The sequence below is a fragment of the Coregonus clupeaformis genome, chromosome 9 (assembly GCF_020615455.1).
Source record: "Coregonus clupeaformis isolate EN_2021a chromosome 9, ASM2061545v1, whole genome shotgun sequence".
NCBI lineage: Eukaryota > Metazoa > Chordata > Actinopteri > Salmoniformes > Salmonidae > Coregonus > Coregonus clupeaformis.
The window spans coordinates 26,234,624-26,251,115 of NC_059200.1; the positions used below are offsets into that span (position 1 = coordinate 26,234,624).

The following is a 16,492-nucleotide window of genomic DNA, read 5'->3' on the forward strand; positions in this document are numbered from 1 at the left end:
CTCTGTAACTTTCTCACTAATCGTTATTCATGATTCATTCAGGACTATCAGTAATCATTGTAGCATCCATATTAATGTAGAAGTGTTTAGAAACATATTCTATTCTTATTTACAATAAAGGTGACTCCAAAATGACACATTACATTATTTACCATTCATTTCTATTTGGCACAAAATAATCTGAAACACAACCAAAACAAACAACAAATGCATCCAACAAATTTGTACAGTCACAAGCTTGATGTAGTCATTGCGTGCTATGAATATGGGACCAAATACTTAACTTTTTACTACTTTAGTATACATATAAGTGAATTTGTCCCAATACTTTTGGTCCCCTAAAATGGGGGGACTATGTATAAGAAATGCTGTAATTATTTTACGGATTACCCGATATGGATGAAAATACCCTCAAATTAAAGCTGACAGTCTGAACTTCAACCTCAAAGTCATTGTATAATTTCAATGCTGGAGTAAAAAGCCAAAACAAACATTAACCACTGTCCCAATTCCTTTGGAGCTCACTGTATTAGATAATCAGCAAAAATCACTAACCCCTAAACTTTGACCCCTGACTCCTGCACTGACCTGTCCGGAGAAGGATGCCCCTTCCAAGGACCTGATAAAGTCTCCATACACCTGATTGGCTCGTTGGATGACGGTTGCCACGGCGTCCTGGTACTGCGGAGCGGAAGTGGCCAATAGAGGCAGTGCAGCCAGAGGGATGTGGTCCTGACTGTTGGAGAGGCAGCCCTCATCATAACTATAGGGACTGAGACTGGACCGGAGAGAGAGGAGAGAGGGTTAGATTGTGTGTTTGTGTGTGTGTGTGCGTGTGTGTGTGTGTACTCACTTGGAAACCTGTGAAAAGGCGTCGGCACACACCGCCGGGCAGGGGACCATGCGAATGGCAATGCGTCCTAAGGCTGCTGGGTAATGCACCCTCATCACTGTCTCAAACGCTCCGCTCAGAGTGTTGACGTCAGCCTGCTTACTACTTGGCTCACCTGGGAGTAATTATGTGTAAATACAATATTGTTACATTGTCTTTACAAGAATAAACAAAGTAAGAACACTATTTAAGTGTTTACTGTAACCGTTTGTGTTGTTTAAGTGTTGTCCACTTTATAAATAAAGTTGTTATATTGTATACCTGCTCCAGTGTCTAGGATGTTACCCCCGTGAAGGACCAGAACCAGAACGTGGATCTTGGAGGGCGTCAGACACTGCTGAGACGACCCATCCTACAAGAGAAAGAGGAGGAGAGAGGGTGGACACTGATTATTATTATTATTTTGTAGCTCAGTTGGTAGAGCATGGTGCTTGTAACGGCAGGTTAGTGGCTTCCATTCCGGAGACCCACATAAATAAAATGTATGCACGCATGACTGTAAGTCGCTTTGCTAAATGGCATACAGAGTATACAGTACCAGTCAAAAGTTTGGACACACCTACTCATTCAAGGGTTTTTCTTTATTTTTACTATTTTCTACATTGTAGAATAATAGTGAAAACATCAAAACTATGAAATAACACATATGGAATCATGTAGTAACCCCAGAAAAGTGTTAAACAAATCAAAATATATTTTAGATTCTTCAAAGTAGCCACCCTTTGCCTTGATGACAGCTTTGCACACTCTTGGCATTATCTCAACCAGCTTCATGAGGAATGCTTTTCCAACAGTCTTGAAGGAGTTCCCACATATGCTGAGCACTTGTTGGCTGCTTTTCCTTCACTCTGCAGTCCAACTCATCCCAAACCATCTCAATTGGGTTGAGGTCGGGTGATTGTGGAGGCCAGGTCATCTGATGCAGCACTCCATCACACTCCTTGGTCAAATAGCCCTTACACAGCCTGGAGGTGTGTTTTGGGTCATTGTCCTGTTGAAAAACAAATTATAGTCCCACTAAGCGCAAACCAGATGGGATGGCGTATCGCTGCAGAATGCTGTGGTAGCCATGCTGGTTAAGTGTGCCTTGAATTCTAAACAAATCACAGACAGTGTCACCAGCAAAGCACCCCCACACCTCCTCTCCATGCTTCATGGTGGGAACCACACATGCGGAGATCATCCGTTCACCTACTCTGCGTCTCCAAATACACGGCGGTTGTAACCAAACATCTCAAATTTGGACTCATCTGACCAAAGGACAGATTTCCACCGGTCTAATGTCCATTGCTCATGTTTCTTGGCCCAAGCAAGTCTCTTCTTCTTATTGCTGTCTGATATGATGTTTTTTATGGTGTAATGATGTCATGTTATAGTATCGTGGGGAACAGGTTAGAGTTACTAGATAAGTGGTTAGGAGACAGAAAGTCTACATTCCATTATGTCAAAGGAGATTACTGATGTTTAGGATAGCATGATTGATGGACAGGATACTGACTTGGGGTAAAGAGTGATGAACATCAAAGACAGGGAGTGCCCATGGAGACTTACCAGATGTATGCCAAGAAGAGGTTAATAGAAGGTATATAAGGTAGAGTGTCTTCTTTGTTCAAGTTAGTTCGTAACACCAAGGACAAAGCTCTGGTCATTGTTGTAACGAACCCGGTACGAATATTAAACATTTGCATTAACTGTCTACAAAGTGTCTAAGTATATCCTTGCATCCTTGATTCTTTGATACCCGAGAAACTTATCATAACACTGTCCTATAGTAGTGGTTTCTTTGCTGCAATTCGACCATGAAGGCCTGATTCACGCAGTCTCCTCTGAACAGTTGATGTCTGTTACTTGAACTCTGTGAAGCATTTATTTGGGCTGCAATCTGAGGTGCAATTAACTCTAATGAACTTATCCTCTGCAGCAGAGGTAACTCTGGGTCTTCCTTTCCTGTGGTGGTCCTCATGAGAGCCAGTTTCATCATAGCGCTTGATGGTTTTTGTGACTGCACTTGAAGAAACGTTCAAAGTTCTTGAAATTTTCCACATTGACTGACCTTCATGTCTTAAAGTAATGATGGACTGTCGTTTGTCTTTGCTTATTTGAGCTGTTCTTGCCATAATATGGACTTAGTCTTTTACCAAATAGGGCTATCTTCTGTATACCACCCCTACCTTGTCACAACACAACTGATTGGCTCAAACGCATTAAGAAGGAAAGAAATTCCACAAATTAACTTTTAACAAGGCACACCTGTTAATTGAAATGCATTCCAGGTGACTACCTCATGAGGCTGGTTGAGAGAATGCCAAGAGTGTGCAAAGCTGTCATCAAGGCAAAGGGTGGCTACTTAAAAGAATCTCAAATATAAAATATATTTTGATTTGTTTAACACTTTTTTGGTTACTACATGATTCCATGTGTTATTTCATAGTTTTGATGTCTTCACGATTATTCTACAATGTAGAAAATTGTAAAAATAAAGAAAAACCCTTGAATGAGTAGGGGTGTCCAAACTTTTTTAAAGAAAAATAGACAATTCCACCACTCTCTATCTGAACTAAAACAACATATTTTCACAGCCTACAGCAATGTTCCCTCTATTTTATGTAGGCACTGAGCAAATTTCAGGTCTGATGAGCGCAAACTTGAACATGTGTGGTGTTCAATGTAGGCCTACATTCCATGAGACTTTTGAAAAAAAAACATGCAGGGCTTGACATTAACCTGTTTATCCACTTGTCCTTCAGACAAGGAGGTGACTGAATATGTTGTTGTGTTATTTGATGCAAGAAACCACTTTACAAAATAAAATGCATTATTATTCCCATTCAGAGAATCAGACAAAATATGCTACCCTCTGCCTATTGGCTACTTAGCTTATTCAAGCCTGTCTCAAAATACAACACTGCCCCTTTAAGACAAAAAAAATATCTTTACCTGACTGGCTTTTCAAAGATGTCTAGAAATGTACATGTTTTGTGCTCTTGTAGGAAGCAATCACTCCCCTATTGCTGACTACAAAGTATCTATAACTCTTGCATAGTTTGTTTTGTTTCGGTATGTTGCATTGAAAGTGGCTAATATTGCGTTGATTCAATCACAATTGCTAAAGTAAAGGGAAACGTTGATAGTGTTAACTAACAGGGAAAACTCTAGAAAGTTAAGTGAAGTTCAATCTCGTGCTTCTCTCTGTTGGCTGTTCTGCGCTCTGCGCAGCAGTCTCTGGCCTACAGTATGATCTGAGTCATCTGACACAACACCCTACACGGAAAATAAATCCTGTTGTTTTTCCGGTAACTTACTGGCAGCCATTTACCTGTAATTTACTGTATAAAAACGTACAGTATGTTACCGTAAATTCCAAAGAAACTTTGGTTTAACAGTGTACAGTAACTTACAAGTAACTGGCTGCCAGTAAGTTACCGTAAAAATGGCAGGATTTGTTTTACCTTGTACTACTGGGAACCTACTCACACCACAGGGCATTGGCGTTCTAAAGGCTACAAACAACCTCTGAACCTCAGTCCACTGAGGTCTGGACTAGGGCTCAGAGGTCAGAGGTCAGACTTACAGCTGGTCGTCTGCGGGACCTGACAGTGGAACGACGTCTCTGTTTACTAGAGACGTGATGCTGGACACAGAGAGGATAACACACTGAGATGATGTGTGTGTGTGTGTCTGTGTGTGTGTGTGCCTGTGTGTGTGTGTGTGCCTGTGTGTGTGTGTGCCTTTGTGTGTGTGTGTGTGTGTCTGTGTCTGTGTGTGTGTGTGCCTGTGTGTGTGTGTGTGTGCCTGTGTGTGTGTGTGCCTGTGTGGTGTCTACGTGTCTGTATCAGAGAGACGTGCTGCTGAACTCAAAGAGCAACAACAAACACTGATATAATATGTGTGTGATCTACTATCCCCAGAGACGCTGTGATGCTCTCTCTCCCCTCCCCCTGGGATCAGCTTCAGACAACTTCACCAAGTCAACTGTTACATTACCAAAGATAAACAGTTCAACTGCAAACATTGCTGTTAATGTATTGTTAAGAAATGTTGTTAAGAAATTATGATGCTATAGTAAGTAATCCTCTGTGAGAACCTCATGTCGTTGTTTACCAGGTCTGTGAGAACCTCATGTCATTGTTTACCAGGTCTGTGAGAACCTCATGTCGTTGTTTACCAGGTCTGTGAGAACCTTATGTCATTGTTTACCAGGTCTGTGAGAACCTCACTACTACTCTCATAAACTCCTCATATTGTAGCTACAATGGAAGCATACCTCAAGGAGTCGCTCCTCACTACTGGTCACTGCATACTCTTCACCCGACTCCTGATACAGGCTCTCTGTACATACACACACACAGACAGACACACAGACAGACACACACACGCAGACAGACACGCAGACAAACACATGTGAAAACACACATACACACAATTATGTTTAATTAACAAATTAACTTCCTGAAGGACGAGACAAATCTAAATGAGGAACTGAACTTGTGTGTGTGTGTGCTCCTACCCTGGCCATCGTCTGTCTCTGTAGTCTCTATCTTGTCCATCAGGTCATTGGAACTCCACTTGTTCATCTCCTTGGCATGTAATAACATCTCCTCATCTCCAGAGAAGTCCTCTGAAGAGACAGACACAGCATAACATCAGTTTAACATCAGTATAACATCAGTATAACATCAGCATAACATCAGCATAACGTCAGTAAACATCAGCATAACGTCAGCATAACATCAGCATAACGTCAGCATAACATCAGTATAACGTCAGTATAACATCAGTATAACATCAGCATTACATCAGTATAACGTCAGCATAACGTCAGTATAACATCAGTATAACATCAGTATAACGTCAATATAACGTCAGTATAACATCAGCATAACGTCAGCATAACGTCAGCATAACGTCAGTATAACATCAGCATAACATCAGCATAACATCAGTATAACATCAGTATAACATCAGCATAACATCAGCATAACGTCAGTAAACATCAGCATAACATCAGTATAACATCAGCATAACATCAGCATAACGTCAGTATAACATCAGCATACCTGGAGCTAACCCTGCAGATAGCACTACTGGGTGATCTGAAAAGTCATAGTCAATCGATCAATAATATAATAATACTTTTAGCAACAAAACAAAAAAAATCAATTTACAATCAGTGTTTTTCCTCTAATTTATTCTGAGCCTCTATGGTACAGTTTTTATTGCTATCTATCTGTTCTGTTAGACCTTCTATTTCCTTTGTTAGTATGGACTCTTTTGACCTAAATTGCTTTTGTTTTCGAGATGAGTACTGAATTGCATGGCCTCTAAAGGCACATTTAAAAGTGTCCCATACAATAAGGGGATTTGCTGTACCTATGTTATGTTGGAAAAAATCAGTTATAAATTCCTCTGTCCTAGTTAAAAACAAGTTATCATCCAATAGGCTTTGATTCAATTTCCAATATCCTCGCCCACGTGGAAATTCAGTAAGAGTAATGTATATTCCAATTATATGATGGTCCGATCGCATTCTGTCCCCTATCAACACTTTTTAAACTTTTGGTGCCAACGAGAATGACATAAGAAAGAAGTCAAGACGACTAGTTTGATTGAGTCTCCGCCATGTACAGTTGAAGTCGAAAGTTTACATACACTTAGGTTGGAGTCATTAAAACTCGTTTTTCAACCACTCCACAAATTTCTTGTTAACAAACTATCGTTTTGGCAAGTTGGTTAGGACATCTACTTTGTGCATGACACAAGTCATTTTTCCAACAATTGTTTACAGACAGATTATTTCACTTATAATTCACTGTATCACAATTCCAGTGGGTCAGAAGTTTACATACACTAAGTTGACTGTGCCTTTAAACAGCTTGGAAAATTCCAGAAAATGATGTCATGGCTTTAGAAGCTTCCAATAGGCTAATTTACATCATTTGAGTCAATTGGAGGTGTACCTGTGGATGTATTTCAAGACCTACCTTCAAACTCAGTGCCTCTTTGCTTGACATCATGGGAAAATCAAAAGAAATCAGCCAAGACCTCCAACATTTTTTTGTTGTGACCTCCACAAGTCTGGTTCATCCTTGGGAACAAACGCCTGAAGGTACCACGTTCATCTGTACAAACAATAGTACGCAAGTATAAACACCATGGGACCACGCAGCCGTCATACCGCTCAGGAAGGAGACGCGTTCTGTCTCCTAGAGATTAACGTACTGGTGCGAAAAGTGCAAATCAATCCCAGTACAACAGCAAAGGACCTTGTGAAGATGCTGGAGGAAACAGGTACAAAAGTATCTATATCCACAGTAAAACTAGTCCTATATCGACATAACCTGAAAGGCCGCTCAGCAAGGAAGAAGCCACTGCTCCAAAACCGCCATAAAAAAGACAGACTACGGTTTGCAACTGCACATGGGGACAAAGATCGTACTTTTTGGAGAAATGTCCTCTGGTCTGATGAAACAAAAATAGAACTGTTTGGCCATAATGACCATCGTTATGTTTGGAGGAAAAAGGGGGGCCTTGCAAGCCGAAAAACACCATCCCAACCGTGAAGCACGAGGGTGGCAGCATCATGCTGTGGGGGTGCTTTGCTGCAGGAGGGACTGGTGCACTTCACAAAATAGATGGCATCATGAGGAAGGAAAATTATGTGGATATATTGAAGCAACATCTCAAGACATCAGTCAGGAAGTTAAAGCTTGGTCGCAAATGGGTCTTCCAAATGGACAATGACCCCAAGCATACTTCCAAAGATGTGGCAAAATGGCTTAAGGACAACAAAGTCAAGGTATTGGAGTGGCCATCACAAAGCCCTGACCTCAATCCTATAGAACATTTGTGGGCAGAAATGAAAAAGTGTGTGCGAGCAAGGAGGCCTACAAACCTGACTCAGTTACACCAGCTCTGTCAGGAGGAATGGGCCAAAATTCACCCAACTTATTGTGGGAAGCTTGTGGAAGGCTACCCGAAACGTTTGACCCAAGTTAAACAATTTAAAGGCAACGCTACCAAATACTAATTGAGTAAGAAATAAATAAAAGCTGAAATAAATCATTCTCTCTACTATTATTCTGACATTTCACATTCTTAAAATAAAGTGGTGATCCTAACTGACCTAAGACAGGGAATTTTTACTAGGATTAAATGTCAGGAATTGTGAAAAACTGAGTTTAAATGTATTTGGCTAAGGTGTATGTAAACTTCCGACTTCAACTGTATATCTCACTAGGTCAGGATATTTAAGCCTCCATATACAGTGGGGAGAACAAGTATTTGATACACTGCCGATTTTGCAGGTTTTCCTACTTACAAAGCATGTAGAGGTCTGTAATTTTTATCATAGGTACATTTCAACTGTGAGAGACGGAATCTAAAACAAAAATCCAGAAAATCACATTGTATGATTTTTAAGTAATTAATTTGCATTTTATTGCATGACATAAGTATTTGATCACCTACCAACCAGTAAGAATTCCGACTCTCACAGACCTGTTAGTTTTTCTTTAAGAAGCCCTCCTGTTCTCCACTCATTGCCTGTATTAACTGCACCTGTTTGAACTCGTTACCTGTATAAAAGACACCTGTCCACACACTCAATCAAACAGATTCCAACCTCTCCACAATGGCCAAGACCAGAGAGCTGTGTAAGGACATCAGGGATAAAATTGTAGACCTGCACAAGGCTGCGATGGGCTACAGGACAATAGGCAAGCAGCTTGGTGAGAAGGCAACAACTGTTGGCGCAATTATTAGAAAATAGAAGACGTTCAAGATGACGGTCAATCACCCTCCGTCTGGGGCTCCATGCAAGATCTCACCTCGTGGGGCATCAATGATCATGTGGAAGGTGAGGGATCAGCCCAGAACTACATGGCAGGACCTGGTCAATGACCTGAAGAGAGCTGGGACCACAGTCTCAAATAAAACCATTAGTAACACACTACGTCGTCATGGATTCAAATCCTGCAGCGCACGCAAGGTCCCCCTGCTCAAGCCAGCGCATGTCCAGGCCCGTCTGAAGTTTGCCAATGACCATCTGGATGATCCAGAGGAGGAATGGGAGAAGGTCATGTGGTCTGATGAGACAAAAATAGAGCTTTTTGGTCTAAACTCCACTCGCCGTGTTTGGAGGAAGAAGAAGGATGAGTACAACCCCAAGAACACCATCCCAACCGTGAAGCATGGAGGTGGAAACATCATTCTTTGGGGATGCTTTTCTGCAAAGGGGACAGGACGACTGCACCGTATTGAGGGGAAGATGGATGGGGCAATGTATCGCGAGATCTTGGCCAACAACCTCCTTCCCTCAGTAAGAGCATTGAAGATGGGTCGTGGCTGGGTGTTCCAGCATGACAACGACCCGAAACACACAGCCAGGGCAATTAAGGAGTGGCTCCGTAAGAAGCATCTCAAGGTCCTGGAGTAGCCTAGCCAGTCTCCAGACCTGAACCCAATAGAACATCTTTGGAGGGAGCTGAAAGTCTGTATTGCCCAGCGACAGCCCCAAAACCTGAAGGATCTGGAGAAGATCTGTATGGAGGAGTGGGCCAAAATCCCTGCTCCAGTGTGTGCAAACCTGGTCAAGACCTACAGGAAACGTATGATCTCTGTAATTGCAAACCAAGGTTTCTGTACCAAATATTAAGTTATGCTTTTCTGATGTATCAAATACTTATGTCATGCAATAAAATGCAAATTATTTTCTTAAAAATCATACAATGTGATTTTCTGGATTTTTGTTTTACATTCCGTCTCTCACAGTTGAAGTGTACCTGTGATAAAAATTACAGACCTCTACATGCTTTGTAAGTAGGAAAACCTGCAAAATCGGCAGTGTATCTACTAGTTCTAATGTATGCATGACATGCAGACAATTACATTGATGGAAGTTACAATCTATCTGCAATATTAAAGCTGATCTACCCCTAAAAAAAAAAAGTTTTACATCAGTATAAGGTCAGTATAACATCAGTATAACATCAGCATAACATCAGCATAACATCAGCATAACATCAGTTCAACATCAGCATAACATCAGCATAACATCAGCATAACATCAGCATAACATCAGTTCAACATCAGCTCAACATCAGTATAACATCAGTATAACATCAATATAACTTCAGTATAACATCAGTAACAGTTGATGTTGTAATAACATGTAATAACAGTCATATAACAACATTTAATGACATGGAATAACATATCTTCGTTGTCAGACAAATCTTCTGATGAGATAGATATAACATTAGTAACAGCTGATGTAGTCACTGTAATAACTGTTTGTAATAACATATAATATCATACCGTGAGCGTCAAAGAACTCGTCGTCAGTGCTGTCCTCCGAGTCACGAGCGATACTCTGCATCCGCCACTCTGAGATGTTCTGGTGGATGGGACTTCCTGTGTGGACAGGAAATAGGAAATAGAGTTAAATCAGTGGGGGCCGCAGAGATAGATAGAGGACTCATCTTTGTATATGTGCCAAATATAGCGTCTGTGACAGCATGGGCAGCGCCATTGAGGCTATCTCTATTTTGAAATAGTCCATTTTCTTCTTCACGATTGGCTGATCCCTCCTGATGACCCAGTTGGACATGACTCCAACAGGGTCACCAGGAGGGATCAGCCAATGAAGTTGGAAATCCCACCCAGTTGACTACATTAAAATGGTGGAAGCCCTCAATGGCGCTGCCCATGCCTTTTGGCCACCAGAGGCCTCTATCATGGTGAGGGCACTATTCTCTCATGTGTGTTGGGTCAAGTGAAACCCCTGCTAGGGAAATGTCTTGTAGTGAAGCAGTGATGTTTATAAGCTCCACCTTGCCGACTCAAAAAGTGTCTAGGGGCTAGGGGTTGATTTGAGATTTGTAAAGTTAATTAAACAGAGAAAGGCTTTCTCCACTCACCTCCTCTCTTCGAGGATCTATTAGACGACCTGGACGAAGTCGACCACTGCTTGGTGAGCTCTCCACGTGTTTGTAACATATCTCCCAGCCCTACCCCTCCTCCCTCCACCTCTCCCCCCTTCCCCAGGTCCCGGTCGGGTGTGGCGGGGGTCCTGTTGGCCTCTGCTGCCCCATCCTCGGTGTCACTGAGGCTGTACTGGGCCATCTTCCTGGCCAGGGCAAGCTGGGTCTCCAGCTCCAGCTGTCTGATGTCCTCTATGGTCAGACCGTACCACTCATCCTGCCAGCACCACGCCTGCCGGTGGGCACGCACCATCACCTTACGCAAGCCTGCAGGGAGGAGAGGACAGGTTAGTATCATAACTAACTAATTAAACTAACACACCATCACCATTTGAAGGCATGCAGGGAGGAGAGGACAGGTCAGTATCATAACTAACTAAGAAACAGACTAACTAACTAAATAACTAACTAACTAACACACCATCACCCTGCACAGGCCTAGGGGGGAGGAGGGGACAGGTTAGTATCGTATCTAACTAACTAAGAAACTAATTAAGAAACGAACCAACTAACTAACTAACACACCATCACCTTATGCAGGCCTGAAGGGAGGAGAGGACAGGTTAGTATCGTAACTTATGCAGGCCTGAAGGGAGGAGAGGACAGGTTAGTATCGTAACTTATGCAGGCCTGAAGGGAGGAGAGGACAGGTTAGTATCGTAACTTATGCAGGCCTGAAGGGAGGAGAGGACAGGTTAGTATTGTAACTAACTAACTAACTAACTAACTAACTAACTAACACATCATCACCTTACACAGGCCTGGGGGGAGGAGAAGACAGGAAGGACAGGAGATGAATAACATTATCACAGCCATCTCTCTCTCAATTCCAATCATTTGAATGATTATCCTCTCTCTTTCTCTCAGTACCCATCAATCATGCATGAGTTCATTAGAAATACACTAATGAACCTGTCAATCATAATGTACTGATCAAGCACCATGCAGGAACAACACAGAGCAATCACACACACAATACAGTACACACATACTAGACACACAAGTCCAACAGACACACACACACCTAGCAGGTGACTCAACATTCAACTCAGCCATAACACAAGAGGAGCAGTGTGTATACATTTACAGCAGTAGATCAGTGTGTGTGTGTGTGTGTGTGTGTGTGTGGAGCTGACAGGAAAACCCTGGCAGGATATTAATCCTACTGTCTCGCTCTCGCTCTCTCTCTCACACATCTCCCTCCCTCCCTCCCTCCCTCCAACACCCACACATCTCCCTCCTTCCCACACCCACACATCTCCCTCCCTCCCTCCAACACCCACACATCTCCCTCCTTCCCACACCCACACATCTCCCTCCCTCTCAGTGGGTTTTCATTAAGCTTTAGTTAATCATTATGAAGATGGAGGCCTGTGGTTCCTCATACAGACACATTACCTGCTCACTGTTTGACACCTGCTGTCCACACTCTACACAAAACACACACACACACACACACACACACACACACACAAACACACACACACACACACACACTGTATACACTCAACATGTACTACTACTAAGTCAACAGTGATCAATCAGGCTTGAAATCTCACACCAACAGCAGAGAGTAAGGAGATGGAAATTTAGCCAGGTGTCTCCAGCAATAATCAGCTAACTGTAATGGGCTACTGTAGAGAAACACACACACATTCCCACAGTACCTACCAACATCGTGTATGAAGCGTTCTATCTTGGACTGCATGCCCCAGTATCTGAACTCCACCTTGCAGAGCTTGTAGGCACACATGACCGGGTTCTGGGTCGGGTTCTGGTTGATCAGTTCGATCCAGTCGTCAGTCAGCGGTCCTCGCTGGGTTTTCTCCGATACGTACAGCTTAGGGTCCTCCTCAACCAGGTACTCATGGGGCGCAATGTAGTCCTTCACGATATCAATGGGGTCTGGGGGATGAACACACAATCACACTGTCAGTACAATGAGCCATGTATCAGTACACGGCACAGACCACAATGAGCCATGTAGTGAATTCTGGATGATTACTTCTTGACTATGTGCATTTCTTGACTATGTCTAATTTTGGAGTGAATGGGTATGGAGGGAACCAGAATAGAACTGAAAAAAGCACAGACCTTTGAAACCATTAGAGGGACAATAGTACAGCTGGTTAGATCCACTAGATGTCCCTGCTGTATACAGCTGGTTAGATCCACTAGATGTCCCTGCTGTATACAGCTGGTTAGATCCACTAGATGTCCCTGCTGTATACAGCTGGTTAGATCCACTAGATGTCCCTGCTGTATACAGCTGGTTAGATCCACTAGATGTCCCTGCTGTATACAGCTGGTTAGATCCACTAGATGTCCCTGCTGTATACAGCTGGTTAGATCCACTAGATGTCCCTGCTGTATACAGCTGGTTAGATCCACTAGATGTCCCTGCTGTATACAGCTGGTTAGATCCACTAGATGTCCCTGCTGTATACAGCTGGTTAGATCCACTAGATGTCCCTGCTGTATACAGCTGGTTAGATCCACTAGATGTCCCTGCTGTATACAGCTGGTTAGATCCACTAGATGTCCCTGCTGTATACAGCTGGTTAGATCCACTAGATGTCCCTGCTGTATACAGCTGGTTAGATCCACTAGATGTCCCTGCTGTATACAGCTGGTTAGATCCACTAGATGTCCCTGCTGTATACAGCTGCACAGTGTGTTGCTACGTGTGTGTGTGTGTGTGTGTGTGTGTGTGTGTGTGTGTGTGTGTGTGTGTGCGCGTGCGTGTTTGTGTGTGTGTGGTTATGTAATCGTCCCCCTGCAGAGTCAGTCTGGGCCAGACAACACACCTGTCACACACTGCACTGTGGGAGGGGTGCTGCAGTATAAATGCAGTCAGCAGCTCTCTCACACACACACACACACACACACACACACACACACACACACACACACACACACACACACACACACACACACACACAGAGAGAGAGAGAGATCAGCAGCAGCATAAGATGGAACACACGCTGTCTGCATCTTAAAGACCACAGTGTGTGTATGTATATGTACATATTTAAAGTACCAGTCAAAAGTTTGGACACACCTACTCAAGGGTTTTTCTTTATTTGAACTATTTTCTACATTGCAGAATAATAGTGAAGACATCAAAACTATGAAATAACACATATGGAATCATGTAGTAACCAAAAAAGTGTTAAACAAATCAAAATATATTTTATATTTGAGATTCTTCAAATAGCCACCCTTTGCCTTGATGACAGCTTTGCACACTCTTGGAATTCTCTCAACCAGCTTCATGAGGTAGTCACCTGGAATGCATTTCAATTAACAGGTATGCCTTCTTAAAAGTACATTTGTGGAATTGATTTCCTTCTGAATGCGTTTGAGCCAATCAGTTGTGTTGTGACAAGGTGTGTGTGGGGGGGGTATACAGAAGATAGCCCTATTTGGTAAAAGACCAAGTCCATATTATGGCAAGAACAGCTTAAATAAGCAAAGAGAAATGAGTCCATCATTACTTTAAGACATGGTCAGTCAATCCGGAAACTTTAAAAGTTTATTCAAGTGCAGTCGCAAAAACCATCAAGAGCTATGATGAAACTGGCTCATGAGGACCACCACAGGAAAGGAAGACCCAGAGTTACCTCTGCTGCAGAGGATAAGTTCATTAGAGTTACCAGCCTCAGAAATTGCAGCCCAAATAAATGCTTCACAGTGTTCAAGTAACAGACACATCTCAACATCAACTATTCAGAGGGGACTGTGTGAATCAGGCCTTCATGGTCGAATTGCTGCAAAGAAACCACTATTAAAGGACACCAATAAGAAGAAGAGACCTGTTTGGGCCAAGAAACACGAGCAATGGACATTAGACCGGTGGAAAAGCATGGAGGAGGTGTTATGGTGTGGGGGTGCTTTGCTGGTGACACTGTCTGTGATTTATTTAGAATTCAAGGCACACTTAACCAGCATGGTTAACACAGCATTCTACAGTGATACGCCATTCCATCTGGTTTGGGCTTAGTGGGACTATCATTTGTTTTTCAGCAGGACAATGACCCAACACACCTCCAGGCTGTGTAAGGGCTAGTTTACCAAGAAGGAGAGTGATGAGTGCTGCATCAGATGACCTGGCCTCCACAATCCCCCGACCTCAACCCAATTGAGATGGTTTGGGATGAGTCGGACCGCAGAGTGAAGGAAAAGCAGCCAACAAGTGCTCAGCATATGTGGGAACTCCTTCAAGACTGTTGGAAAAGCATTCCAGGTGAAGCTGGTTGAGAGAATGCCAAGAGTGTGCAAAGCTGTCATCAAGGCAAAGGGTGGCTATTTGAAGAATCTCAAATATAAAATATATTTTGATTTGTTTAACACTTTTTTGTTTACTACATGATTCCATATGTGTTATTTCACAGTTTTGACGTCTTCACTGTTATTCTACAATGTAAAAAATAGTAAAAATAAAGAAAAACCCTTGAATGAGTAGGTGTGTCCAAACTTTTGACTGGTAGTGTATGTGTGTGTGTGTGTGTGTGTGTGTGTGTGTGTGTGTGTTTGTGTGTGAGCTGCTGTGAAACAGTGAATCACTGACTGCTCTCTTAAATCAATGAAGCCAAGACACACACAATTTGTAAGTCGCTCTGGATAAGAGCGTCTGCTAAATGACGTAAATGTAAATGTAAATGTAAGACAGACAGACTGAGAACAGTACGCTTGAGAAGGCGAGGTGTGTGTGTGTGAGTGTGTGTGCCTGTGTGTGTGTGAGTGTGAGTGTGTGTGTCTGTGTGTGTGAGTGTGTGTGTGTGTGTGTGTGTGTGTGTGTGTGTGTGTGTGTGTGTGTGTGTGTGTGTGTGTGTGTGTGTGTGTGTGTGTGTGTGTGTGAGTGTGTGTGTCTGTGTGTGTGTGAGTGTGAGTGTGTCTGTGTGTGTGTGTACCATACCTACAGTCCTCGCTCTTTTGTCTGCTGATGACAGATTGAAGCACTCTTGGGTCCCTGTGTCAGGTTTATAATACGTCTCAATGTCTATGGAGAACTTCTCTACGAACGGACAGGTATACCTGGAGAGAAAGAAAGGAAGAGAGGGAGAGCGGGAGAGCGGGAGAGAGGGAGAGAGGGAGAGCGGGAGAGAGGGAGTGAGGGAGAGTGGGAGAGAGGGAGAGCGGGAGAAAGGGAGAGCGAGAGAGAGGGAGAGAGAGAGAGTGGGAGAGAGGGAGAGCGGGAGAGAGGGAGAGCAGGAGAGCAGGAGAGAGGGAGAGTGGGAGAGTGGGAGAGAGGGAGAGCGGGAGAGAGGGAGAGCGAGAGAGAGGGAGAGAGGGAGAGCGGGAGAGAGGGAGAGTGGGAGAGAGGGAGAGTGGGAGAGAGGGAGAGTGGGAATGGGGGGGTTAGGAGCATGTAGAAAGAGGGAAGAGGAGGGGGTTAGGAGCATGTCTCTTTCACATCTTGTCCTTGTGTAGGGGTGCAGGGTAGGGGTGTAGGATAGGAGTGTAGGGTAGGGGTGTAAGGTCACAAAGTGATATGTGTACTGATGTAAGGGTGTGTGTACTGATGTAAGGGTGTGTGTACTGATGTAAGGGTGTGTGTACTGATGTAAGGGTCTGTGTACTGATGTAAGGTTGTGTGTATTGATGTAAGGGTGTGTGT

The 16,492-nt window shown here is 43.2% G+C and overlaps 1 protein-coding gene across 5 annotated transcripts in view; it reads right to left on the reverse strand.

Moving 5' to 3' along the window:
* LOC121574141 (membrane-associated phosphatidylinositol transfer protein 2) overlaps positions 1-16,492 on the reverse strand; it is a 46,763-nt gene that overhangs the window by 14,226 nt on the left and 16,045 nt on the right. For 4 of the 5 annotated variants that reach the window (XM_041886765.2, XM_045222547.1, XM_041886764.2 and 1 more), the window contains exons 3-11: positions 15,791-15,909; positions 12,544-12,777; positions 10,810-11,139; positions 10,208-10,303; positions 5,400-5,510; positions 5,157-5,221; positions 1,154-1,244; positions 854-1,007; positions 589-778 (exon numbers count right to left, since the gene is read on the reverse strand). In XM_041886765.2, the coding sequence (XP_041742699.1) occupies positions 589-778; positions 854-1,007; positions 1,154-1,244; positions 5,157-5,221; positions 5,400-5,510; positions 10,208-10,303; positions 10,810-11,139; positions 12,544-12,777; positions 15,791-15,909 (1,390 nt within the window). Of the gene's footprint in view, positions 1-588; positions 779-853; positions 1,008-1,153; positions 1,245-5,156; positions 5,222-5,399; positions 5,511-10,207; positions 10,304-10,809; positions 11,140-12,543; positions 12,778-12,966; positions 13,533-15,790; positions 15,910-16,492 lie in introns of those variants that run through there. The other variant, XM_045222548.1, reaches the window with a different exon arrangement.